The 24,342-nt window shown below is 34.8% G+C and overlaps 1 protein-coding gene across 1 annotated transcript; it reads left to right on the top strand.

The window, feature by feature from the left end:
• The first annotated feature begins 576 nt into the window (after positions 1-576).
• Positions 577-19,113, top strand: LOC145089913 (uncharacterized). The gene is made up of 4 exons (XM_079028295.1): positions 577-813; positions 925-986; positions 18,411-18,786; positions 18,880-19,113. Exons 1-4 carry the CDS (start codon positions 577-579, stop codon positions 19,111-19,113), a joined length of 909 nt encoding a protein of 302 aa, XP_078884421.1.
• Positions 19,114-24,342: the final 5,229 nt, after the last annotated feature.

Raw genomic sequence — 24,342 nt, 5'->3', positions numbered from 1 at the left:
GGCAACCCAAAAGGACCATGCTCATAATCGGGTCAAGTACATACCAAAATAGTTATGGACTTAGACATTAATCCAATAATATGTCCCTGAAGAAAAACTTGTTGAAGTCGATGAAGCCATTGCTACTCCTAAACAACTAGCCTCCTACAGGAAACACTACGATGATGCAACAAAGTTGCTTGCATCATGATCGCTACAATGACTCCTGAATTATAGAGTTTCTATGAGGACTACTAGCCATTTGAGATGAAAAACTGCCTTGTGAAAAGTACCACAAGAAAGCTCATCAAGAGAAATTTGAAGTGGTCAAGTCCTTCATGGATTTCAAGATAAAAAGAGGGAAAGTCTATCTGCAAAAACGTGTAGAGAATGCAAAGATACGTGGAGCGCCTTGTTAAGCTCAATGTGACGAGAAATTGGCCATTGACATGGTCTTAAACTCCTTTCCAAGTTGTTATAATCAGTTTATATTAGCTTATCATTTGAACAACACAGAAACCACATTGGCCCAACTCCACAACTTGCTACAGACTATTGAGTCGGGATTGAAGGGAAAGAGTTTGACCCTTTCTACTAATGTTCCCGCTCTCGCCATTGAAAAGGGAAAAAGGGAAGAAAATGAAGGATGCTCCCAAAGCTAACTGGAAGAACAAGGCCCATGTAGGGTCATCAAGCAATGGGCCAAAGGCGAGGCCTAACTCAGACATTCTAACTGTTAATGGCCCTAAAGAGGCCACTTGTTACTATTGCAATGACAAGGGCCATTGGAAGAGAATTTGCCCCATATGCTTGCAAGACATCAAGGATGGCAAGGTGAAGCCATCGTCAGCAGGTATATACATTATTCAAACAAATAACTCACAATCTACTCGTTCTTGGGTCCTTGATATAGGATGTGGTGTTGACATTTGTTCTGAATTATAGGGGATAAGAGAAAGTGAAGAGGTGGAGCATAGGAAGATGAATCTGATCATGGGCAATAAGCGGTATTCTCCTATGACCAAGATTAGGACTTATCATCTTTATGCTTAGTAGTGAAGTTAGGTTAGATTTGATAATTGTTGCTCTTTGTTAGAAATGACACGAAACATTATTTCATTTAATGCTTTGTCTAGACAAGGTTTTCGTTACTCATTTAATGATTCAAATGGTTAAATTTTGGTCTATAAAAATGGTGTTTTTATATTTGAAGCTTTAACTTTTAATGGTGTGTATGAGACTATGAGTTTTGTTGATAGATTAGGAAATAATTGTTGGAATAGTGTCTAAGGCTGCAACTATATTAGGCAAGTATTTGACCCGATTGTGCATGGTCCTTTTGGGTTGCCTTCACCATAGCAACTTGATAGGATGATTAATTATGAGAGAATAAATATTATTTATATATATTATGAGAATAATATAAGGAATAATAATATTGTTATTTGATTAATATAAATCATAAATTAATTAGTATTAATTTGGTGACTTAAAGAGATTAATTAAATAAGAGGGTATAAACTGTCAATTGTTTGATAGTTACACTTTAGACTGTAAATCCTTAAAGGATAAGGGTTGGACGGATTTTAGGGCTTAGGATAGCTCAAAATCATCCAAAGCTTATCTAAGGTAAGGATTTGGATTTCTTTAAGGAAAGATTATCCAGCTAGGGTTTAAAGGTGAAACCCTAGGAGTCTACAAGTATAAATAGACCCCTTGAGCAAGGGAAATCGGGATCTCTTAAAAGGAAAAGAACCCCTGGCCGATTTCTTCCCAACCTCTCTCTCAAATCATCCTCTTTGCTAGTTGGTGTTTGTAAGCCATTAGAGGAGTGACAATTGTGATTCTAGAGCTCCAAGACAACAAGATCAAACAAGAGATTCAAAGGTAAACTTCTAGATCTGATTTTGTATTGTTCTTATACCTAATTAGTCATTAGAAGTCTTGTATTCAAAGCATGTTTAATTAGAAAGCCTAGATCCAAGAATTAGGGTTTTGCATGCGCACATAGGAAAGTTCTTATGGTTAAAACCCATCAGTGGTATCAGAGCCTAGATTGGTTTCTATTAAATTGTTGCTTGTTTGTTTGAATCTTGTTTGCAAAATTCGAATTTTATGTTTCTGTGTCATGAACTCGACGAGTCCCATGGTGGACTCGACGAGTTGGCCTGACTCGACGAGTCCAGTTGGGAACTCGACGAGTTCGAGCGTCAGGAAGGGCCAGATTCGGGATTTTTTCATATTTATCTTATGGAAACTTGCCTTTATCATATTAGATCAACCCTAATCCGATTTTTTGATATATATGACTATAATCTTGATCTAATTAAAGATATTTATCAACTAATAAAATATTTAATTTCCTTATGTGATAATTAATTAATTATTTTGATTAAATTGGTAATTATTTTGCAAAAAAATCTTAAAATAAATCAAATATGGATAATTGTGGAATTAATTGTTAATTAAGATTATTTGTTATTTGATCCTCCATGTTTTAAATGTTTAAAACTTGTCCTCAAGTTTTGAAATTTATGTTTTGTGATTAAAAGTTTTAATTTAGACAATTTAAATTTAAAACCCTAGATTTTTTTAAAGGTTAAAATACAACCCTATACTAATATAATATTACAAGATTAATATATATATATATATATATATGTGTGTGTGTGTGTGTGTGTGTATAACTAAAATGCTAGTCTTACCGTTAGTAGGCCTCATTCACGAATCCGATCTATAAGGTGGGTATAAGGTTGCGGCCTATAAAATGGCGCTTAATGGGTGTACACTCACACCCACCGCTTGCTTGATCGGTGGAGGGTCGTTAGTCGAACGGGTAGGATGGGGCAGCCTCATCCTCTCATTAAAAGTATAATATGAAATATTGTAACGCCTGTGTTTCCGGGCTTGCCATTTTTAGCAATGTAATAGTCTAGGTATAATATGAAATACTGGGAATGGATTGGCTTAGCGCCAATGATGCCGAAATTTTATGCAAGAAGAAGATAGTTAAAGTAAACCCGCCTGGGAAAGATTCATTTATGATGTATGGGGACAAACGGCGAGTGAATTCTGGAATCATTTCCCTAATGAAAGCCAGAAAGTGTTTGACCAAGGGATGTACATCATATTTAGCATTCGTGATTGATGCTAAGAAGGAAAAGAAGGTGATGCAGAGTATTCCAGTGGTGTGTGATTATCCGGAAGTATTTCCCGAAGATTTTCCTGGATTACCACCTGATAGACAAGTGGAGTTCAGAATAGACTTGTTACCAGGAACCACGCCAATAGCAAAAGCACCTTATCGATTAGCACCGACGGAGATGAAGGAGCTGATGATGCAACTTCAGGAGTTATTGGACAAAGGTTTCATTAGACCTAGTTCATCGCCCTGGGGAGCTCCGGTGTTATTTGTGAAGAAGAAAGATGGGAGTATGAGAATGTGCATTGATTACAGAGAGTTGAACAAGGCAACAATAAAGAATAGATATTTGTTGCCAAGGATTGATGACCTGTTTGATCAATTGCAAGGTTCGAGCTATTTCTCGAAGATCGATCTTAGGTCAGGATATCATCAGCTAAAAGTAAGAGAGCAAGATATCGAGAAGACTGCATTCAGAACTAGATATGGACACTACGAGTTCTTGGTTATGTCGTTTGGACTAACCAATGCTCCAGCAGCGTTCATGGATTTGATGAATAGGGTTTGTAATCCGTTCCTTGATAAATCTGTGATAGTGTTCATAGATGACATTCTGATTTACTCGAAAAGCCAAGAGGAGCATGGCAGACACTTGCGAGAAGTGTTAGAAGTCTTGAAGAAGGAGAAGCTGTATGCAAAGTTCTCTAAGTGTGATTTTTGGATTCGTGAAGTCCAATTCTTAGGTCACGTGGTCAACCAAGAAGGGATAATGGTTGATCCAGCGAAGATCGAAGCTGTGATGAAGTGGGAACAACCAAAAAGTCCCACGGAGATTCGAAGCTTTTTGGGATTAGCCGGATATTACCGAAGGTTTATCCAAGGTTTTTCTTCGATCGCTAATCCATTAACAGCTTTGACCCACAAAGGAGCTACTTATGCTTGGAGTGATAAGCATAAAGAAGCATTCAAGAAGCTAAAGAAGAAGCTATGCGAGGCACCGATACTTTCTTTACCCGATGGAGTTGAAGACTTCGCTGTTTATAGAGATGCGTCTGGGGTTGGATTGGGTTGTGTTTTAACCCAAAGAGAAAAGGTGATAGCATATGCGTCTCGACAGCTGAAGGAGCATGAAAAGAATTACCCGACTCATGATTTGGAGTTGGCAGCGGTAGTTTTCGCTCTGAAAATATGGATGCATTACCTCTATGGCACGAAGTGCAAACTTTTTACTGATCATAAGAGTCTACAATATCTCTTTAATCAGAAGGAATTGAATATGAGGCAACGACGCTGGCTAGAATTACTTAAAGACTACGACTGCGAGATACTTTACCACCCCGGTAAAGCTAATGTTGTTGCTGATGCTCTCAGTCGGAAAGTCAATCTTGAAAGGAAAAGGCCAAGAGCGTTGAGAATTGAAGTTTTCTCGACTATTTTGGAGAGTATAAAGAAAGCTCAAAGCGAAGCTTCTGAGAAGAATGACCGAAAGGAGGAACGTTTGGGCAAAACGTTGGTGTTCGGTGTAAACAGTCATGGATGAAGGTGTTCCAAGATCGGATTTGGATACCTAAGACAGGAGGAGTCAGAGATCTTCTGATGGAAGAAGCTCACAAAACCATGTACTCGATTCATCCCGGTAGCACTAAAATGTATAGGGACCTAAAACCCTACTACTGGTGGCCGACGATGAAGCTTGATGTTGCAAAGTATGTGGCTGAGTGTGTGACTTGTGCGAGAGTAAAGACACAACATCAGAAACCATATGGGAGTTTAGAACCATTGCCTGTGCCTATGGGTAAGTGGGAAGACATTGCTATGGATTTTGTCACTAAACTGCCCAGAACAAAGAATGGTCACGACATGATTTGGGTGGTCGTTGATCGATTCACTAAGAGTGCGGATTTCATAGCAGCCAAGGAGAAATGGTCTATGGAGAAGCTTGCAAATTCTTACGTGAAGGAAATTGTGAGGCTTCACGGTGTTCCGTTAACGATTGTGTCAGATCGTGATAGCCGTTTCACCTCGAGGTTTTGGAAAAGTCTACAAGAGGTAATGGGTACCAAGTTATGTTTAAGTACAGCTTACCATCCGCAGACTGATGGTCAAAATGAAAGAACAATACAAACACTTGAAGATATGCTGAGAGCATGTACCTTGGAATTCCTAGGTAACTGGGATAAACATTTACCTTTGGTAGAATTTTCCTACAATAATAGTTTCCACTCGAGCATAAAGATGGCACCTTATCAAGCTTTGTACGGACATAAGTGTCGTACGTCGTCTTGTTGGCTTGAGGCTGGAGAAAAGCAGTTTATGGGACCGGAGATGGTTCATCAAACTGCTGAAAAGTTGAAAATAATTAGGGAAAGAATGTTAGCAGCTCAGGATCGTCAAAAGAGCTATGCTGACAAGAAGCGAAGACCGATGACTTTTGAAATTGGAGATTCGGTTTTGCTTAAAGTCTCATTGTGGAAGGGACTTATAAGATTTGGTAAAAGGGGAAAATTGAGTCCAAGGTTTATTGGACCGTTTAAAGTTCTTCAGAGGGTTGGGAACCAAGCTTACAAGCTCGAATTACCCGAAGAACTGAATGGAATTCACAACACTTTTCATGTGTGTTATTTGAGGAAGTTCACGGGAGAAGTTCCTGATATAATTCCAATTTTTGAATTGAGAATTGATGAGAACAAAAGGTTGATTGAAGAACCAGAGGCAATTGTTAACCGGAAGACTAAGAAGTTGCGACGCAAAATGGTTGGGTTAGTGCTTGTCCGATGGAAACACACGAATGGGCCGAATCTCACCTGGGAGACGGAGAGTGACATGTTGAGTCGCTATCCGCATTTGTTTGTTGATGTGTGATTCCGGGGACGGAATCATTCTAAGGTGGAGAGAATTGTAACACCTGTGTTTCCGGGCTTGCCATTTTTAGCAATGTAATAGTCTAGGTTAACCTTTGTAACCCATTTTGAAATAATAGAAGTGTATTATTTGAGTATTATGTGTTTTGTGCTTAATTGCTTAATTATGTGGTTTGATTAATTAAGAATAAAAATAAGCGTCAAAATTTAAGTGTAAAATAAACTTGATATCTTTGGATAATGTTGTAGTAGTTGAAACGAGGTTTCTGAATATATATAGAACGCCCAAATCTGACTTCGTATGAAGAAGTTATGATTTTCTAAAGTTTCGACTTAGCGGTATGCAGCCCGAAATACTCGATTTGAGATCGAGCGGTTTTTAGTCGAATCAATCTAAACGAGAATCGAAGATCTCGTTGTTGGTATCGAAGTGATGAAAAGTTAGGCGAGAACAGAAGTCAAACGAAGTTTTTCTGTCCCGGCCTATTAAAAATAAATAATAAAAATAAAGTTAAAATTAGCCGACGGAGTCTAAACGAAAGTTGTAGAGTGTAGTCTCACCTTCGCGTGGATATAAAGAACGTCGAAAACGGAGTTCGTATGATGAAGATATGAATTTCCGAAGTTTATTAAATAATTTGTATTTAAATTTAATTGGAAAATCCGGCATTATCCGAAGAGGAGTCATCGGATTCATCCGAAGTAGGCCACGCGTACTCGTGTACGCCCCGCGTACACCGAGGAATGTCGACACTCGCACTCGAGCACTTCGGATACGTAAGCAGTGACGATTTCGGAGCAGTACGTCCCGCGTACTCCGAGGCTCCAGCCTCCTATAAATAGGATGCGAGGGCAGCCGACTCTTTTGCTATTTTTCTCTCTTCTCTCTCCCGTTTTGCATTGATTTGCGTGCCAGAAGTACCCCGAAGCCCCGGTAATATTCCCGAGTCCCGAAGCAAGTCCCGAGATCCCGAAGGTCCCGAGAAGTGCGGTTCCCGAGCCGAAGCTCTGCCCGCGAGAAGTTCGATTTTTGTGAAGATCTTCCAGATCTGCTGAGGATTACTACTTCTGTAAGCCGTAGTGCTGTCCGATCATCTTCTGATCAAGTGAGTGTATACTACCTTTCATAAACACGATAATAATACAAGTATGGTTTGAGTGTATTAAGTATATTGTTGTTTATATGTGTGAGTGTGTAGTTACTTTCTTCTAATGCATAATTATGAAGTATTTTATACGGAATACGTATTATGTGTATAATTTTGTGGTTATGTGTGTGAATGTGTTTTTCACTTTCTTCTGTTTCATAGATATGATTTATTCTTTATGAAATACGTGTTATGTGTGTGTGTGCCTCATCTGTTATGTGGAATATGTATTGATTAAAGCATGCTATACAGGTTTTTAAACTATGTATAAAAATGTATATTTTTATCTACCAATATTTTGGGTAGAACATTGGTAGATAGTTGGTGTGTAATAAACAGATGAGAGGCCTCGTTGTTGTTTGATTTAGTCATCTAGCGGAGTTTAGATGACGACCACGGAATTTTCTAGATAGTCTTGTGGAAACATTAGCAGGTTCGCCACCTGTAGGTGTTAATGAACTTGGGTGTTCATTCGCTGTACTCCATCCCCCTCATGGTTGCCTTATTTGACTTATATTGCTGAGGAACCCCCGAAGCATGTGTTGTCGCCCCGATGAAATATTCTTAGACTAGGTCCCATATGTTAGTTGTCTTAGGGACATAAAGTGAGAATAACGGGAATGGGTAATTGGGTTATTATTGGTTGGTGAATATTAAATATAATTATTTATTGTGGGTTGAAAACCCTATATGCTCACCAGGCTCCCAAGCCTGACCCAATCAGTTTTATTTGTATTACAGGAAGTGGCGCAAGGGCATAAGATGGACGAACCATCAAGTTGTTTTGTTTACAAGTCTGTATATGTATATATTTGTTGAATGACTTGTAATGTTATCGTTTATGCTTATTGGTCTGTATCGGAACATGACACCCCGAGTTTTGATTATATAATGAAAATACATTTCTTTTATGAAATGCTTTGGTAAACATTGTTTTATCATGTTTTGTTTTTGGGAACAAATTCCGCAACTCTTTCAAATCAAAAGGATTTACTCTGAAATTATTTTAAAAGCATAAATGAAAATCGGTCTTTTCTGGCCGAGATTTTGGGATGTCACAAATACAAAGTAACTACATGTTTTTTTTTAAAATTTCCCAATCTTAGTTACTTTAGGAAAAGTGAATTGATGCAATCCCATGAAATTACACTTTGCACCCTTGCTAAGAAGTTAGTGGAACGTGTGTGGTTTACCGGCACACTAATTGGTTCTAAGCAAAGGTGGCAAAGGGTGATTCATTGTTTATCATAGTTCGATGGAGCGTGTGTGGTTTACCGGCACATCGAATAGGTGATCGTTACAATGAAGGCACCATGTGAATTTGCATGGTAATTCACACCCGCTTTGTGATCCTCGGTATCCCAGTCACAAACAAGAGGGGCATATCGAGATTTAAACATGCCATTGAATAGTTTCAATCAATCTCATCCGAACCTAGGAATTCTTAATACATTTAGGACTTAAAGTTATGATGGTGGAGAATTAGTGAATCGTCATTCACTTACCTTCATATTATTTGCATGTTGGATTACGGCATCCCTTTTCTAATATGTAAATATTGTTGTTGGATCCTAGCCCTAATTTTTCTTATTGGGTGATAATTAGGGATTCATATTCTAATCTATCTTTGTCCTTTCTATTTGTAGATGTCGAACGCAAACAACGCTACTGCTAGTTCTTTCACATTGACGAGCCTTTGTCAAAAGGTCACTTTCGATGGGACGAACTTTAGCGAATGGATAAGATACATTCGCACCATTGCTCGCTATGAGGATAAGGAGTATGTCCTCGATGAGAAGCTCGAGAAAATTAACCCTGAAATCGCTACTCCGGCTGAAATGACCACTTTTGAAACTCATGAGCGCGATGCAACGAAGGTGCATTGCATCATGATAGCCACCATGAACTCCGAATTCCAAAAGTCCTATGAGGACATGTACCCGTACGAGATGCATCAAGACTTATTGGAGAGATACCACCAAAACGCGAGAAAAGAGCGTTATGAGATTTTCACTAACATGATTTCCGCTAAGATGGGTCATGGAGAGTCTCTTACCGTGCACCTGCAAAAGATGCAAAGGTATGTCGACCGCCTTTGCAAGTTGAATGTTGACTTTGGGGAAGACTTGGCGATCGACATGGTGCTTCACTCTTTTCCTCCTAGCTACAATCAATTTAGGATGACCTACCACATGAACAAAGAGGAGGTCACCCTAAGCAAACTCCAAGGTCTCTTGAGGGTCGCTGAGAGCAACTTCAAGGACAAGTCTGTTGCACCAACTCCCAATCCAACCGCTGCTCCTGTCTTGGCTATTGGACAGGGAAAGGGAAAGAAGAGTAAGGCTTCGTCTAAGAACTATTGTAAGGTTAAAGCCCGAGATGGTGCCTTTTCTAGTGGGACCAAAGTTGATCCTGCTAAGCCCTGCCCTAACCCAAAGGAGGCAGAATGCCACCACTGCCACAAAATAGGACATTAGAAGAGAAGCTGCCCAGAGTACCTACAAGCCATCAAGGAAGGAAAGATCAAGTCGTCTTTCGCAGGTATATACACAATTAATTCTAACGATTCATCTCATGCTATTTCTTGGGTTCTTGATACCGGTTGTGGTTACCACATTTGTTCTAATGTGTAGGGACTAAGAAGAAATAGGGATGTGGAGGCTGGAAGAATAAATCTAATCATGGGGAACAGAAGATCGTCGCCTGTGACCAAGATTGGAGTGTATTCTTTAGTGCTTAGCAATGGTTTAAGTTTAGATTTGAACAATTGTTGCTATTCGCCAGAAATGGCTAGAATCATCATTTCATTTCATGGTTTGTCTAGACAAGTTTTTAGATTTTCTTTTAATAATGAGAATGGTTCTATTTTAGCTTATCTAAATGGTGTCTTTTATTTTGAAGCTATACCATGTAATGGAATATATGAAACTGTTATGATTGTTGATAACTTAGGAAATGATGTTTTGAACATAGATTCTTCCAATAGTATGGATAAAGCATCCTTGTGGCATTGTCGTCTTGGACATGTCAACAAGAAACGAATAGCCCAACTCTAAAAGGATGGAGTGTTGGAGTCATTCGACCTTAGGGAAGATGACACATGCGAATCTTGTTTGCTTGGAAAGATGACTAAGTCACCCTTCGCTGGCTCTTTCGAAAGGGGTGAGGGTCTATTGGACCTAATACATACCGATGTATGTGGACCGTTTAGATCAACCACGAAGGATGGGAACCGTACGTGACTTTCACCGATGACTATAATAGATATGGGTATATCTATTTAATCAAGCAAAAGTCAGAAACTTTTGAAAAATTCAAAGAGTTAAAGAATGAAGTGGAGAATCAATTGGGCAGGAAAATCAAGATGCTTCGATCCGATCGAGGAGGAGAGTACCTAAGTCTTGAATTCCATGATTATCTCAAGGAGTGTGGAATAGTTTCACAATTGACGCCACCTAGGACACCACAATTGAATGGTGTGGCAGAAAGGCATAATCTAACCTTGTTGGACATGGTTCGCTCTATGATGATTCGTGCTTCACTATCAATATCTTTTTGAGGGTATGCCTTAGATACGGCCGCCCATATCCTTAACCGAGTCCCTACTAAGAAGGTTGCCAAAACACCTCACGAGATGTGGACAGGGAAAGCTCCCTCGTTGGCAAATATCAAGGTTTGGGGTTGCGAGGCTTTCGTAAGACGAGATACTCACGACAAGCTCGAACCTCGTAGTGAGCGATGTATTTTCATCGGCTACCCGCAGAAATCCTTTGGATATCTCTTCTATAGAGCGAAGGACAATGTTGTCTTTGTTGCGAGGAGAGGAGTTTTCCGAGAGCGAGAACTCATAAGCCAAGGAGACAGTAGGAGGAAAATCGAGCTTGAAGAGATTCAAGAATCGATAGATGAAGGAACCTCTACCACTGGCACTCAACCCGAGGAGGAAACTCCGGTTGAACCGATTGACGAGTCCTTCCCTCTTAGACGTTCCGAAAGAGTTAGAGTTCAACCCCAGTTTTATGGTTTTCATATTACTACTGAAGGGGACACGTATATTAGTGATGGTACACTAATAAATCTTGATGAACCTAATAGTTATAAGGAAGCCATGGCAGGCCCGGAGTCTGCAAAATGGAAAGAGGCAATGGATAGCGAGATCCAATCCATGTATGATAACCAAGTTTGGAATTTGGTTGATAATGTGCCCGGACGTAAGACCGTTGGGTGCAAATGGATCTTCAAGAAGAAGACCGATGTGGATGGAAACGTACACACATATAAAGCGCGATTGGTCGCGAAGGGCTTTACTCAAACTCCCGGAGTTGACTATGACGAGACCTTCTCACCAGTTGCGAAGATAAAATCTATTAGAGTGATGCTAGCGATTGCCGCATTTCATGATTATGAGATTTGGCAAATGGATGTCAAGACCGCTTTCCTTAATGGGAAGTTGGCTGAGGATGTTTACATGGCTCAGCAAGAGGGGTTTGTGGATCCGCAGCATCCGAATAGAGTGTGTAAGCTTGAAAAGTCCATTTATGGACTTAAGCAAGCATCACGCAGATGGAATCTTTGCTTCGATGAGAAAGTCAAAGAGTTTGGATTTGTACGAAGCGAAGATGAATCGTGTGTATATGTCAAAGCCAATGGGAGTATAGTAAGCTTCCTCGTTCTATATGTCGATGACATACTACTCATAGGAAACGACATCCCGACTTTGCAGGAGGTTAAGTCCTGGCTCGAGAAGTGCTTCGCTATGAAGGACCTCGGAAAGGCTTCTTACATTTTGGGAATAAGGATAGTGAGAGAAAGAAGTAAGAGACTAATAGGACTTAGTCAGAACACTTACTTAGAGAAGGTACTAAAACGTTTTAGTATGGAAAACTCGAAGAAGGGAGAATTACCGATACAAAGTAATGCCAAGTTGAGTAAGACTCAATGTTCGAGTACCGAAGCTGAAATAGCAGAAATGAGCCGAGTACCATACGCTTCCGCAGTTGGCTCAATCATGTACGCTATGACTTGTACTCGCCCTGATGTAGCCTTTGCTTTGAGCATGGTTAGCAGATATCAAGGGAATCCTGGCAGAGCCCATTGGATTGCGGTGAATAATATCCTTAAGTACCTTCGGAGGACGAAGGAATGGTTCTTAGTCCTCGGAGGGAGTGATGACTTAAAGGTGCGAGGGTATAGTGACGCCAGCTTTCAGACCGACAGGGACAACTACCGTTCGCAGTCGGGCTGGGCCTTTACCCTGAATGGAGGAGCAGTGACTTGGAAAAGTTCCAAGCAGGAAACTGTAGCTGATTCAACGTGCGAATCAGAGTACATTGCAGCGAGCGTAGCGTTGAAGGAGGCAATATGGCTGAAGAACTTCATCGGTGATCTTGGAGTTATACCTGCCATAAAGGAGCCCATGGAGATTTTCTGTGATAATGAAGGAGCGGTTGCCTTGACCAAGGAATCGAGGGATCATGGTAGATCTAGACATATCGACAGAAAATATCACTTTATTAGACATCGTGTAGAAGAAGGACAACTCGTAGTGAAGAGGATATCATCAGAAGATAACCCAGCAGATCCGCTTACGAAGGGACTGAGTAGGGTTAAGCACTTACAGCATGCTAGGAGTATTGGGCTGAAGGATGATATTAGCATAGATTAGATAGTATTAGAAACATGTAATAGATAAATGTAATTAACATTTGATGATTAAATAAAGGATTTTTATTTATGAGTAATGTTACTGTCTTATGTTAATTGTTTAACTATTGTTTCATTTTGCATGTTTTGACTTCCAGAATAATTGAGTTTATTAAGAATAATCGAATTATTCAAATTGCCCACAATCGTTCATATGTTGGAAGTAGATATGAATGAAGCTTGTCGTGAATTGGTGCGTAGATTGTCTGAATGGTATTAGACATAGTAAAAGATTGTTGCGACGTTCATGAGTGCTTATGAGCTAGTTTTGAGCATTGGAACAAACCCGTGCTTGCTGGAATCACCTTATGGAATATGATATAAAAGGGTGATCGCAAGACGATAATATCATATAGTCTTAAAACCTAGATATATGGTTTGTTATTTGTTAATTGATTGTACATTGATAATGCGAAAACGCATCAGTAACTCGGTGTTATAAAACGCATTGTTGTGTATAGTTGATTAATGAATAAGTAAATGCATATAAGTCGAAGTTTATCTGTAACTTTTATCCTAAGAAGGTAAAAGCGATATCTCGGCCGCTCGATGATTTGATTTGACTTATGTGTCGGGCCCGGTCAGAACTGAATTAATGTGTTCGATTAAGTTCTATGTCAAATAAATCGGAGATCGAGAAACCTAAATGTTTGACTAATCATTCCATAGAATTGTCAGCATGATATCTAACAGAGGACTGTACGATCCCTTATCTAAAGGAAAAGATTGATTAGATCAGAGTTTGAAAGTGTCTTTGAGAGCTACGATTGCAAATCGAATTGTACTTGTGCATATAGTTACTAGACTTATCCAACTGGGAGACTGTTGGAATAGTGTCTAAGGCTGCAGCTATATTAGGCAAGTATTTGACCCGATTGTGCATGGTCCTTTTGGGTTGCCTTCACCATAGCAACTTGATAGGATGATTAATTATGAGAGAATAAATATTATTTATATATATTATGAGAATAATATAAGGAATAATAATATTGTTATTTGATTAATATAAGTCATAAATTAATTAGTATTAATTTGGTGACTTAAAGAGATTAATTAAATAAGAGGGTATAAACTGTCAATTGTTTGATAGTTACACTTTAGACTGTAAATCCTTAAAGGATAAGGGTTGGACGGATTCTAGGGCTTAGGATAGCTCAAAATCGTCCAAAGCTTATCTAAGGTAAGGATTTGGATTGCTTTAAGGAAAGATTATCCAGCTAGGGTTTAAAGGTGAAACCCTAGGAGTCTACAAGTATAAATAGACCCCTTGAGCAAGGGAAATTGGGATCTCTTAAAAGGAAAAGAACCCCTGGCCGATTTCTTCCCAACCTCTCTCTCAAATCATCCTCTTTGCTAGTTGGTGTTTGTAAGCCATTAGAGGAGTGACAATTGTGACTCTAGAGCTCCAAGACAACAAGATCAAACAAGAGATTCAAAGGTAAACTTTTAGATCTGATTTTGTATTGTTCTTATACCTAATTAGTCATTAGAAGTCTTGGATTCAAAGCATGTTTAATTAGAAAGCCTAGATCCAAGCATTAGGGTTTTGCATGCGCACATAGGAAAGTTCTTATGGCTAAAACCCATCAATAATGCATTTCACATTGATTCGTTTAATGGTTTGGACAAGGCATGCTTGTGGAATTGTCGTCTTGGGCACATTAATAAGAAACGCATCACCCAACTCCAAAAGGATGGAGTATTGGAATCATTTGACCTAAGGCCAAATGATGAATGTGAATCTTGTATTTTGGGCAAGATGACAAAATCACCTTTCACTGGATCTTGTGAAAGAGGCGAGTTTTGTTGGACCTCATACACACAGATGTGGGTGGACCCTTTAGATCCACCACAAGAGGTGCTAATCGATTTTATGTAACATTTACAAATGATTATAGTAGATATGACTATATTTACTTAATCAAACATAAATTAGAAACCTTTGAAAAGTTCAAAGAGTTTAAACATGAAGTCGAGAATCAATTAGGCGTGAAGATAAAGATGTTCTGGTCTGATAGAGGATGAGAGTATCTTAGTATCAAGTTCCATGACTACTTTAAGGAATGTGGAATAGTTTCACAATTGACTTCTCATAGGACACCACAACTTAATGGTGTGGCCGAGAGGCACAATCAGACCTTTTTGCGAAAACACGAAAACATATTCATCTTATAAAAAATCAAACATATGTACTTTAGAAATTAAATTTATTAGCAATAAATTAAAGATAATAAGTTTACATTGGAGGATGTTATGCTAATATAGATATAAATAGGGTTTTAACAACCGTTTTCTTTTTCACGTCCTTAACCACTTTTAAATTCAAGTTTTCATAATAAAAATGTCAAAAAAAACATGTTTTGAAAATATGAAATAATTTCTCATGTATCATCGATTATCATCATGTAGTTAAAAGTTTGGATGAATTCTTGTCCAAAATATAAGGTTGAAGTGACACAATCTGATAGGTTTTCCTTGTTTTCACGTTTCATAAATTATTTGTATTTTCGTATGAGCCCTCCCATATATATATATATATATATATATATATATATATATATATATATATATATATATATATATATATATATATATATAGGGTTAGGTTCATGTGAGACGACCTAATTTTGTGAGACCGTGAGACGAATTTTTTATTTTTTATTTATTTATTTTTTAGTTAATTCAAGTTCCAAAAATAATATTTAAAAAAAGAATTTTTAGATTTTTCCATTTATTTTGCATTTTAAAATTATTTTTTAGAATATGTACAATGTAATATTCTATTAGAATATTTCACGTATTTAAAAAAAAACGGTATTTTTTTTAAATTTTTTTTATTTAATTCAAGTTCCGAAAATAATATTTAAAAAAAGAATTTTTACATTTTTACATTTTAAAATTATTTTTTAAATTATGTACAGTGTAATATTCTATTAGAATATTTCACGTATTTTAAAAAAAAACGGGATTTTTTTAAAATTTTTTTTATATATTTTTTATTTTTTTTAGTTAATTCAAGTTACGAAAATAATATTTAAAAAAAGAATTTTTAGATTTTTCCATTTATTTTGCATTTTAAAATTATTTTTAGATTTGGTCTCACGGTTTTACAAAATTAGAATGGTCTCAAATGAACCTGAATATATATATATATATATATATATATATATATATATATATATATATATATATATATATATATATATATATATATATAACCAATTTTCAATATAATAGTTTATATTCGCACTTTTATAACTTGTTTTGTCATATTATGAAAATAATTTTCAATCTAATAGTTTATATTCACACTTTTATAACTATGAATTCGGTTTGGTTATCAAAATTTATTTGGTTACTATTAAAATGTAATTCTATAAACATTATAATAGTTTATCGAAAGAAAATTAAATATATCTATAATTTCCTCCTATTTATCCTCATACATATATTAAATGGATTAAAACATTATTAAAAAAAATTAAATATGACACTTATAATTTGACATATTATAAGGATGATAGAAAGAAATTATATAACTTACCGAAAATATATTGTTTTATGGAAAATCACAAAAAAGTATAAAGCTTGATTACAATACTATAAAATAAAGAGTTGAATCTTTTCAAAAGGCATTTGAAATAACATTAATGTAATCTATTTTGACAAAGAAACAATTATTTTATTATGGATGCTTTTATTTGTTACGTTTTGTTAGAAAAAAATGATAATTAGTAGATTTAAGCAGGGAAAAAAGGAGGAAGAGTTGTCAATGTAAAGGTGGGCCCCGCCTTGAAGCTTTTTGGCAGCGAGTGGGGAGTATTTAGTAATTAGTAGTTATAATACGACTCAGTGAGTCAGTGCTTCCCCTCAACAAGTGCACCCTTTTTACATATCTCTTTCCCTCTCTTCTCTCATCACTGATACTCACACGCGCTTCCTCTTTTTCTAATTATTTTATTATTACCTTTAATTCTATATAGTTTTGTCAAATTTAATTGTCTTTGAATGTCATCCATTTTTACGATGGTGAAAAGGTTAAATGGAAATAAAAAATGGTAAATTTATCTATAGAGATTTGTATTAATCAGTATACAATGGTTACACCTAAGATTATATGGAATGGAACAAAACCGCACCCTACAATGTGCAATGTGTCACCTTGGTGTTGCGGTTAACACGCCCAGGTATGGTCGGTTTATGATACAGGAGTAGTATACCTATGGTTCTAAAAAGTATGTCATGGCGCGCCTTAAGACATGCCATGGCGCGAGGCGTAGTGTCGTCGTTACGAAAACGTTAAAGGCAGACTTGTTAAACATGGGGCCCAAATAACGTTTCAAAGCGCGTCTATTGCGTTATGGCGCAAGTTTTTTTCAAGGCGCGGATTTTTTTTGTTTTTTGTTTTAAATTTTTAGTTTTTTCTAATTGTGCCTAAAATAATTGAGTTTTGTTAATTTTTTTTTATATTATATATTATTATACCACTTCTAAAAACTTGATATATTTGATAAAATTCAATAATTACATGATTTATCTTTTTTTTAATGTATATAAAATAGTCACGCCATGAAAAACGTCATGACTCGCTAAAGCTCGTCATGATTTAAATTTGATTTTGCCGTCAAATCACATCTCATGTTATTTAGAACCTTGAGCATACCACAAGAGAAAAACAACCTCACCCCCACCCCACCCCATGGTAGTACTTTATGCATAAAAATATGTATTTTCATTATTAAATTACATTTAGAAAATATGATGAAGAAAAATAATATAACACTAACGTGACATGCAAAAAGTAGATGAATTGTTGTCACATCCACTGGTTTAAAGGCAGAGGATGGAAGACATCCATATTTTCTACCTTTCATAACCTAATTTTCATTTCCATTAGAGCATCTGGTACGGGTCCAACGAGAAGAAACGCGGGTGAGGTGGCACCCCTCAACGCCGTTATGACGTAGGGAACACCGCCCCCCTATTCGTTTTTGCTCGTCGAGGGTGAATCTCGTGGCCAAGACGACTGGATGCGACGAGTAAATTTTAAACGTTTATTAACGTTTAATTGCAACGGTTAAAAAAATTAACTATTAAAAAAAATCATTTACCCTATAAATACCTACCATTTTATAAAAAATTTCACACATTTTCTGTTCTCCTCTCTACGTATTATCAATTATCTTCAAAAAAAATATGGATCCTTTCGACTCGTCCGAAGATTCAGATGACGATATTTTTTTTAGGATGATGTATCATTATTACACTACCGATCTGCTACAACCAGACCCAGCCCCGCTATTAACAAGACGTGCGATGTTAAACAGAAATCGCGAGGAAGGACACGAACATCTATATCGCGATTACTTTGCGGATAATTGTGTATCGGGGCGAAGGACTTCAAAAGAAGATTTCGTTTGAGTAGGGATGTGTTCTTACGAATCGTCAACGCCTTGGAAAGCCGGTATCGCTTCTTTACTATACTTTTATACAAAATAAATAAAAATGCAGTACATGTTTTATTTAATTTTACAACATATACAATATATTTTTAAACTGTAGTTAATTTATGTTTAGGTACGAATTTTTTCAATTAAGATATGATGCTAGAGGTAGACGAGGGTTTACAACGTTGCAGAAATATGTTGCGGCCATTCGTTTGATGGCTATGGGGGAGTCACCCGACACCATGGACGACTATATGAGAATGTCCGAAAGAACCGCAAGAGAGAGTTTGTATGCATTGTCAAGGGGTGTTGTTGAAACTTTTGGAGACGTGTATTTGCGGAAACCTTCGTTGCATGATTTGCAAGAATTGTATGTGGTACATGAAGAACGCCATGGGTTTCCCGGAATGATAGGAAGCATTGATTGCACACACTGGAAATGGAAAAATTGTCTGGTAGCATGGAAAGGGCAATACGCAAGTGGTCATCACGGATCACCTTCGTTGGTGTTAAAGGCTGTCGCTTCTCAAGATTTATGGATTTGACATGCATTTTTTGGGGTTGCGGGTTCCAACAACGACGTCAACGTTCTTGATCAGTCGCCAATATTCGACAATCTTTTGAATGGAAAAGCCCTGGATGCTCCTTTCACGGTGAATGGAAACGAATACAAATATGGGTATTACCTTACAGATGGAATATATCCTCAGTATTCCACATTCGTGAAGGCATTCCGCCACCCGGTTGAAGAACGAGACAAATTTTTTAAGAGAAGACAAGAAGGAGCACGTAAGGATGTGGAACGTGCTTTTGGAGTGCTGGAGGCGAAGTGACATATAGTCGAACATGCAACACAATCATTGGATTTAGAAACTCTACGATATATCATGTATGCATGTATCATAATGCATAACATGGTAGTAGAAGATAAAGGGATAAATATTGCACACTATATCCCAACGAAGCCCAGACACGTTCAATTTTAACCAGGAACAACAGATTATTTGCATCGCGTTGTTGACATTCATGACGCAAATAAATACAGACAACTTCGAGAGGACTTGGCAGATTATATCTTCTATGGTAACAATAACGATAACGAATAGCGTTGTATTTTTTTTTTTTTTTGAATTTGGATGTTATTTCTTTTTTTTGTTTTTGGATATTATGTGTAGTTTAGTCTTTATGTTAATTTTAATCTTTAAAAATTTTTAATTGTTTTTTATAATTTTTAAACATTATGTTTTATTTATTTTTTATATTTAAAAAATATTTGTCTCAATTAAAAAAATTCGAAATAAATAAAAAATAAATTATAAAATGGAAAAAAAAGTTGGTGTCATAACAAGATACAACATGTTACCCATTTCCTCACTTGGTGTTATAACACCATTGATGATGTGGCATGTGATGTGACACCAAAATGGTGTTCATCTAGTTGCCCACACCTTATGGTCTTATACCAGTTGTTTTTTCGTTCTTTTACTTTCTCTTCAAAAATATGTGAAAACTCATAATTTTCATCACTCTCAATCCACTAAATTTATATATTTTTTATTTATACAAACTAATTAAAAACATATAAACTAATTTACAAACTATAAAAATTTATAGTACAAAATAAAACAAAAGCTTAATTAAGTTTGATACTCATCTTAAATTCAAATAAATTTATAGAAAACATGTTTTATATATATATATATATATATATATATATATATATATATATATATATATATATATATATATATATATAGAGAGAGAGAGAGAGAGAGAGAGAGAGGTGGATTCAATTGAGAAAATAAAAAAGGTTGAGAATGAGAGAATCATTCTCAGCCACTCATTTAATTAGCCTCTAAACATAAAGGACACGGTGGCAAACTTGTAAATATGATATAATAGCTTTCAATCACAAATACGTAACTGTGGATAATTTGATAACAATTCAAATTCATTACTACTCGATCGTTCAGCATCCAAATTTCTTCTCCAACGTTCAACGATCATCCAAATTTCTTCAATTAAATCATCGATCAACATCATCTAGTGTTAATCAATCATCCATCTTCGTCAAAAACACGTTCATCAACGTCATTCAACAGTAGACCAAAAAAATTCGTTTTTGGTTCTTTCAATCCAACCTTCAACTATGTTTGAATACGAGAATATCTTCAACATCTACGATTATTTTTACTCCCAGTGTCATTAGATCAATATCATCAATAATCAACAGCAGTTTCACTTCATATCATTCATTCAACATCGATCATCAAACAAAACTTCGAAATTAAGGTTTGAAAAACATCAAATCATTTTTTTTTGAAAAATTTCATATAATTCTCTATCAATCTACTATTTTGTAAGTTTTAAATAGTCAAAGTATCATGTTTTTAGCATTTTTAAGAAAGCTTACTTGTATGCACTCCAACTGTTTGATGAAATGCATAAACTAAATTACCACGTTATATTCACATATGAATATGTTTTCTCATCTGAATCAATATATGATTATTAAAACACAAAACAAATATGCAAGTTTGTATGTTATTCATATGTGAATAACATATAAAAATTATATATATTTTTGAAAACACATTGTAATATTCATATATGAATATATTGTGCAATATTCACATATGAATATACCAACTATTATTCATAAGTGAATATACGATCTAATATTCACAAGTGAATATACTATGTATTATTCTTATGTGATATACCATGTAATACTATATAATATTCACATATAAATATACCATCTAACATTCATAAGTGATTATATCATCTAACATTCACAAGTGAATATACTATACAATATTCACAAGTGAATGCATCGTCTAATATTTAAATATGAATATATTATGTTTAGTATATGCTATATTCATATATGCATGATACTTAAATTGTAAAAAAAATTAATCAGAGTTTTTATTCATAAGTGAATAACGAATGTACTATAGTAAAAACCAGATTCACTTTTATTCACTTATGAATAACGATAGCTGAAAATATAAAAAAAAAATATTTATCTTAAAACTATATCAATATGGATGTCTATTTGTAGAGAATAAAAAATGATGCATTTTGGTATATTTAAAATCATTTTTTGATAAAAATAACTTCTTAAAAATAAAAAAAAAAAACAAAAAACTATGTTTTTGTATATATTAAGGTAATGCTTAGCATAGTTTAAGGAAACATGTTTTGTTGGAAAACACATGTGCATTCCTTTCCCGTTTCCGTCGGTACGTTTGAGGCTTTTGCGGCAAAAATAAATGATTGACTGAGAATGATTTCCCCATTCTCAACCTTTTTTTTTCTCAATTGAACTCTCCTATATATATATATATATATATATATATATATATATATATATATATATATATATATATATATATATATATATATATATATATATATCCCTATTCTAATAAAAGAATAGTTTTAATCTTTTTTTGACATGTGTTATCATATTAGACCTCTTAATTAATACACATTTTATTCCTTTTTTGTCATGTGTCACTCTATTAAACCTATTAATTAATGCATGCCACTTGTCAACCTATTAATTCTCTATTTCAAATTTTAAAATTTTCACTTTAATTACAATAAATTAATAACAATGAAATAAAAATTAAAATAAAATTAATACAAATTATAAGGTGATATAATTCCACATATTTATTTAAACTAACGATTATAATTGATTAATAATTTTGTGTTCTAACTATTAAAGTTTAATTAATTTTGTAACCGTGGTTTCACGGGTTATAAACTAGTATATATATATATATATATATATATATATATATATATATATATATATATATATATATATATATATATATATATATTATGTGTTAAAAAAAAGAGAGTATAGAGGGACAGTTTCACAATGAGCTCATATACATGCTTCTTCTCCATTTTACCATACCGCTTCATCGACGGAGCCGATACGTTGTCGATACCGCCCATCTCCCTCACCATCTTTTGGACGACTCCGTCCACGTACCTTAATACCTAAAAGATCATGATATGTTTATAGGTTGATAATTGTTTTCATATGTACATTAGTTATGTAAGACTATAAGTAATTAATTATTTTTTCTAAAATTAAATCAAGAATGTAAGAACCAATAATATATTGGTGATTTTGGTATCTTGTAAGTATGTAGTTTTCGATTTAGCTTTTTGTTGTTGCTATAATTTAGTTTTATAGGCTAGAAAAGTAACATTGATAAGAAACCTAGTTGTTTGTTTTATACGGTTTAACAATTTACCTAGTTGTTTGTTTTATACGGTTTAACAATTTGAATGAATATTTTTCTATGTCAACAAACAAAGAGTTTGCTTTTATTTTCATAAAGACCACAACATGCAACCTTTAATTCTATAAAAACATTGAGAGTTTAAAATCTATTTTGCTTAATCACTTTAAGATTTTTTTTTTCGACTGAATTATCGAAAATTTGAATTGTTTTCTAAAATTCCATAATTCAGCGAAAAAAAAAATCTTTTGTTTGTTATTTGCAATTCATTAATGTGAAAAACATAATGGTCATCTTCTTAAACAGAAGAAAAAAGTAAATGCATTCAAAGTGGATGTAAATCACGCGCCAATGGATGAGAAGTGGGGGAGTATAAGAAAAGGAGGCCTGCGGCTTTGGCGCTGGGCATGACCCCACCACACACATTCTTTGTATGAATGAAGACAAGAGAGCCTAGTTTTGGCCGACACATAAGCCCCTTGATTTTGTAGTAAAATTACAAAAATACCATCAACTCCCACTTTTTACGTTGCATCGACTTTTTCCCCAGGCGCACGAACCCTTTTTGCTGTGACTTAACCTTATCCTCTCTTCCTCCAACGCCAAGGACAATATTGGCCTACCCTTCAACCACCACTACTACGTGGATGATACATGGTTCGTGAGGTCACTTTTATTTTATATAAGGCTAAAAGTAGAATGCCATTGTTTTTGCATGCAATTTCAATTTCAGACCCATCTTATTTTTGAGACATTTTTTTTTTTAATTTTTTTTGCCATATCGGTGTTATGCTTTAATATTTTTATAAAGTAATTTTAAGTAACTTAAAAACTTAAAAGTTTATTAATTAAAATTTCAAATTTTCTAACAAAAAATGAAACATTTATAACATAACAATAAATGAATAAGATGAATAAGTTAGAATTTGTATTTTTCTTTAATTGCGGCCTGTATACTTAAAGCTACTTTGAGATTCTTTCGAGATAGATGACTCATGGTTTACATTAATATTTTCCATTTTTTTCGAATTAGTCAATTTCAAAAAACGAAAATTCCTTAAAAGAACAAACTGAAGATTAAAAATGTATTTTAGATCAATTTATTTACAAAATGAGAAATTATATATATATATATATATATATATATATATATATATATATATATATATATATATATATATATATATATATAGTTTCAAATGTGAATTGACATCTATTGTGTGGACATATGGATAATGCTATTCTGTGACAATAAAAAAGAAAATATGTTGTTTGATAATATGAATACGTTAAATCTTATATAATTATTATAATTATTAAGCATTTTCACTAATTAAATCGTCTATAAGGTTATTATACACTTTTTTTTAATTATTCTCATTCTGTCAGAATGTTATCAGGATGTTTATTGAGTCCTATTCTATAAGAATTAAAATAAATAAAACGATGCATGAGAACAAAAATGAATTAGAATTTGTGATAATCCATTAAAATAACAATAGTTCTGTGAGATTGAACGTATTCACATTACTAAACAACATATTCTCTTACTAATTTTCATAAAATAGCATTATCCACACGTCCACACATTAGTTGTTTATCCATATTATAACCTAGCCATATATATATATATATATATATATATATATATATATATATATATATATATATATATATATATATATATATATATCACTGTTTTAAAAATGTCGACTAGGTCCCGGTTAATCTCCGATTACTCCCTAGGCGCTACTCGACCGATTAGAGGGCGCCTAACGATTAATCACTGCA

Source organism: Lactuca serriola, chromosome 2, assembly GCF_051521515.1.
Source record: "Lactuca serriola cultivar US96UC23 chromosome 2, Lser_US96UC23_V15, whole genome shotgun sequence".
NCBI classification, from domain to species: domain Eukaryota; kingdom Viridiplantae; phylum Streptophyta; class Magnoliopsida; order Asterales; family Asteraceae; genus Lactuca; species Lactuca serriola.
Note: the sequence above shows the minus strand (reverse complement) of the source record. Positions and strands in the feature narration are given on the sequence as shown.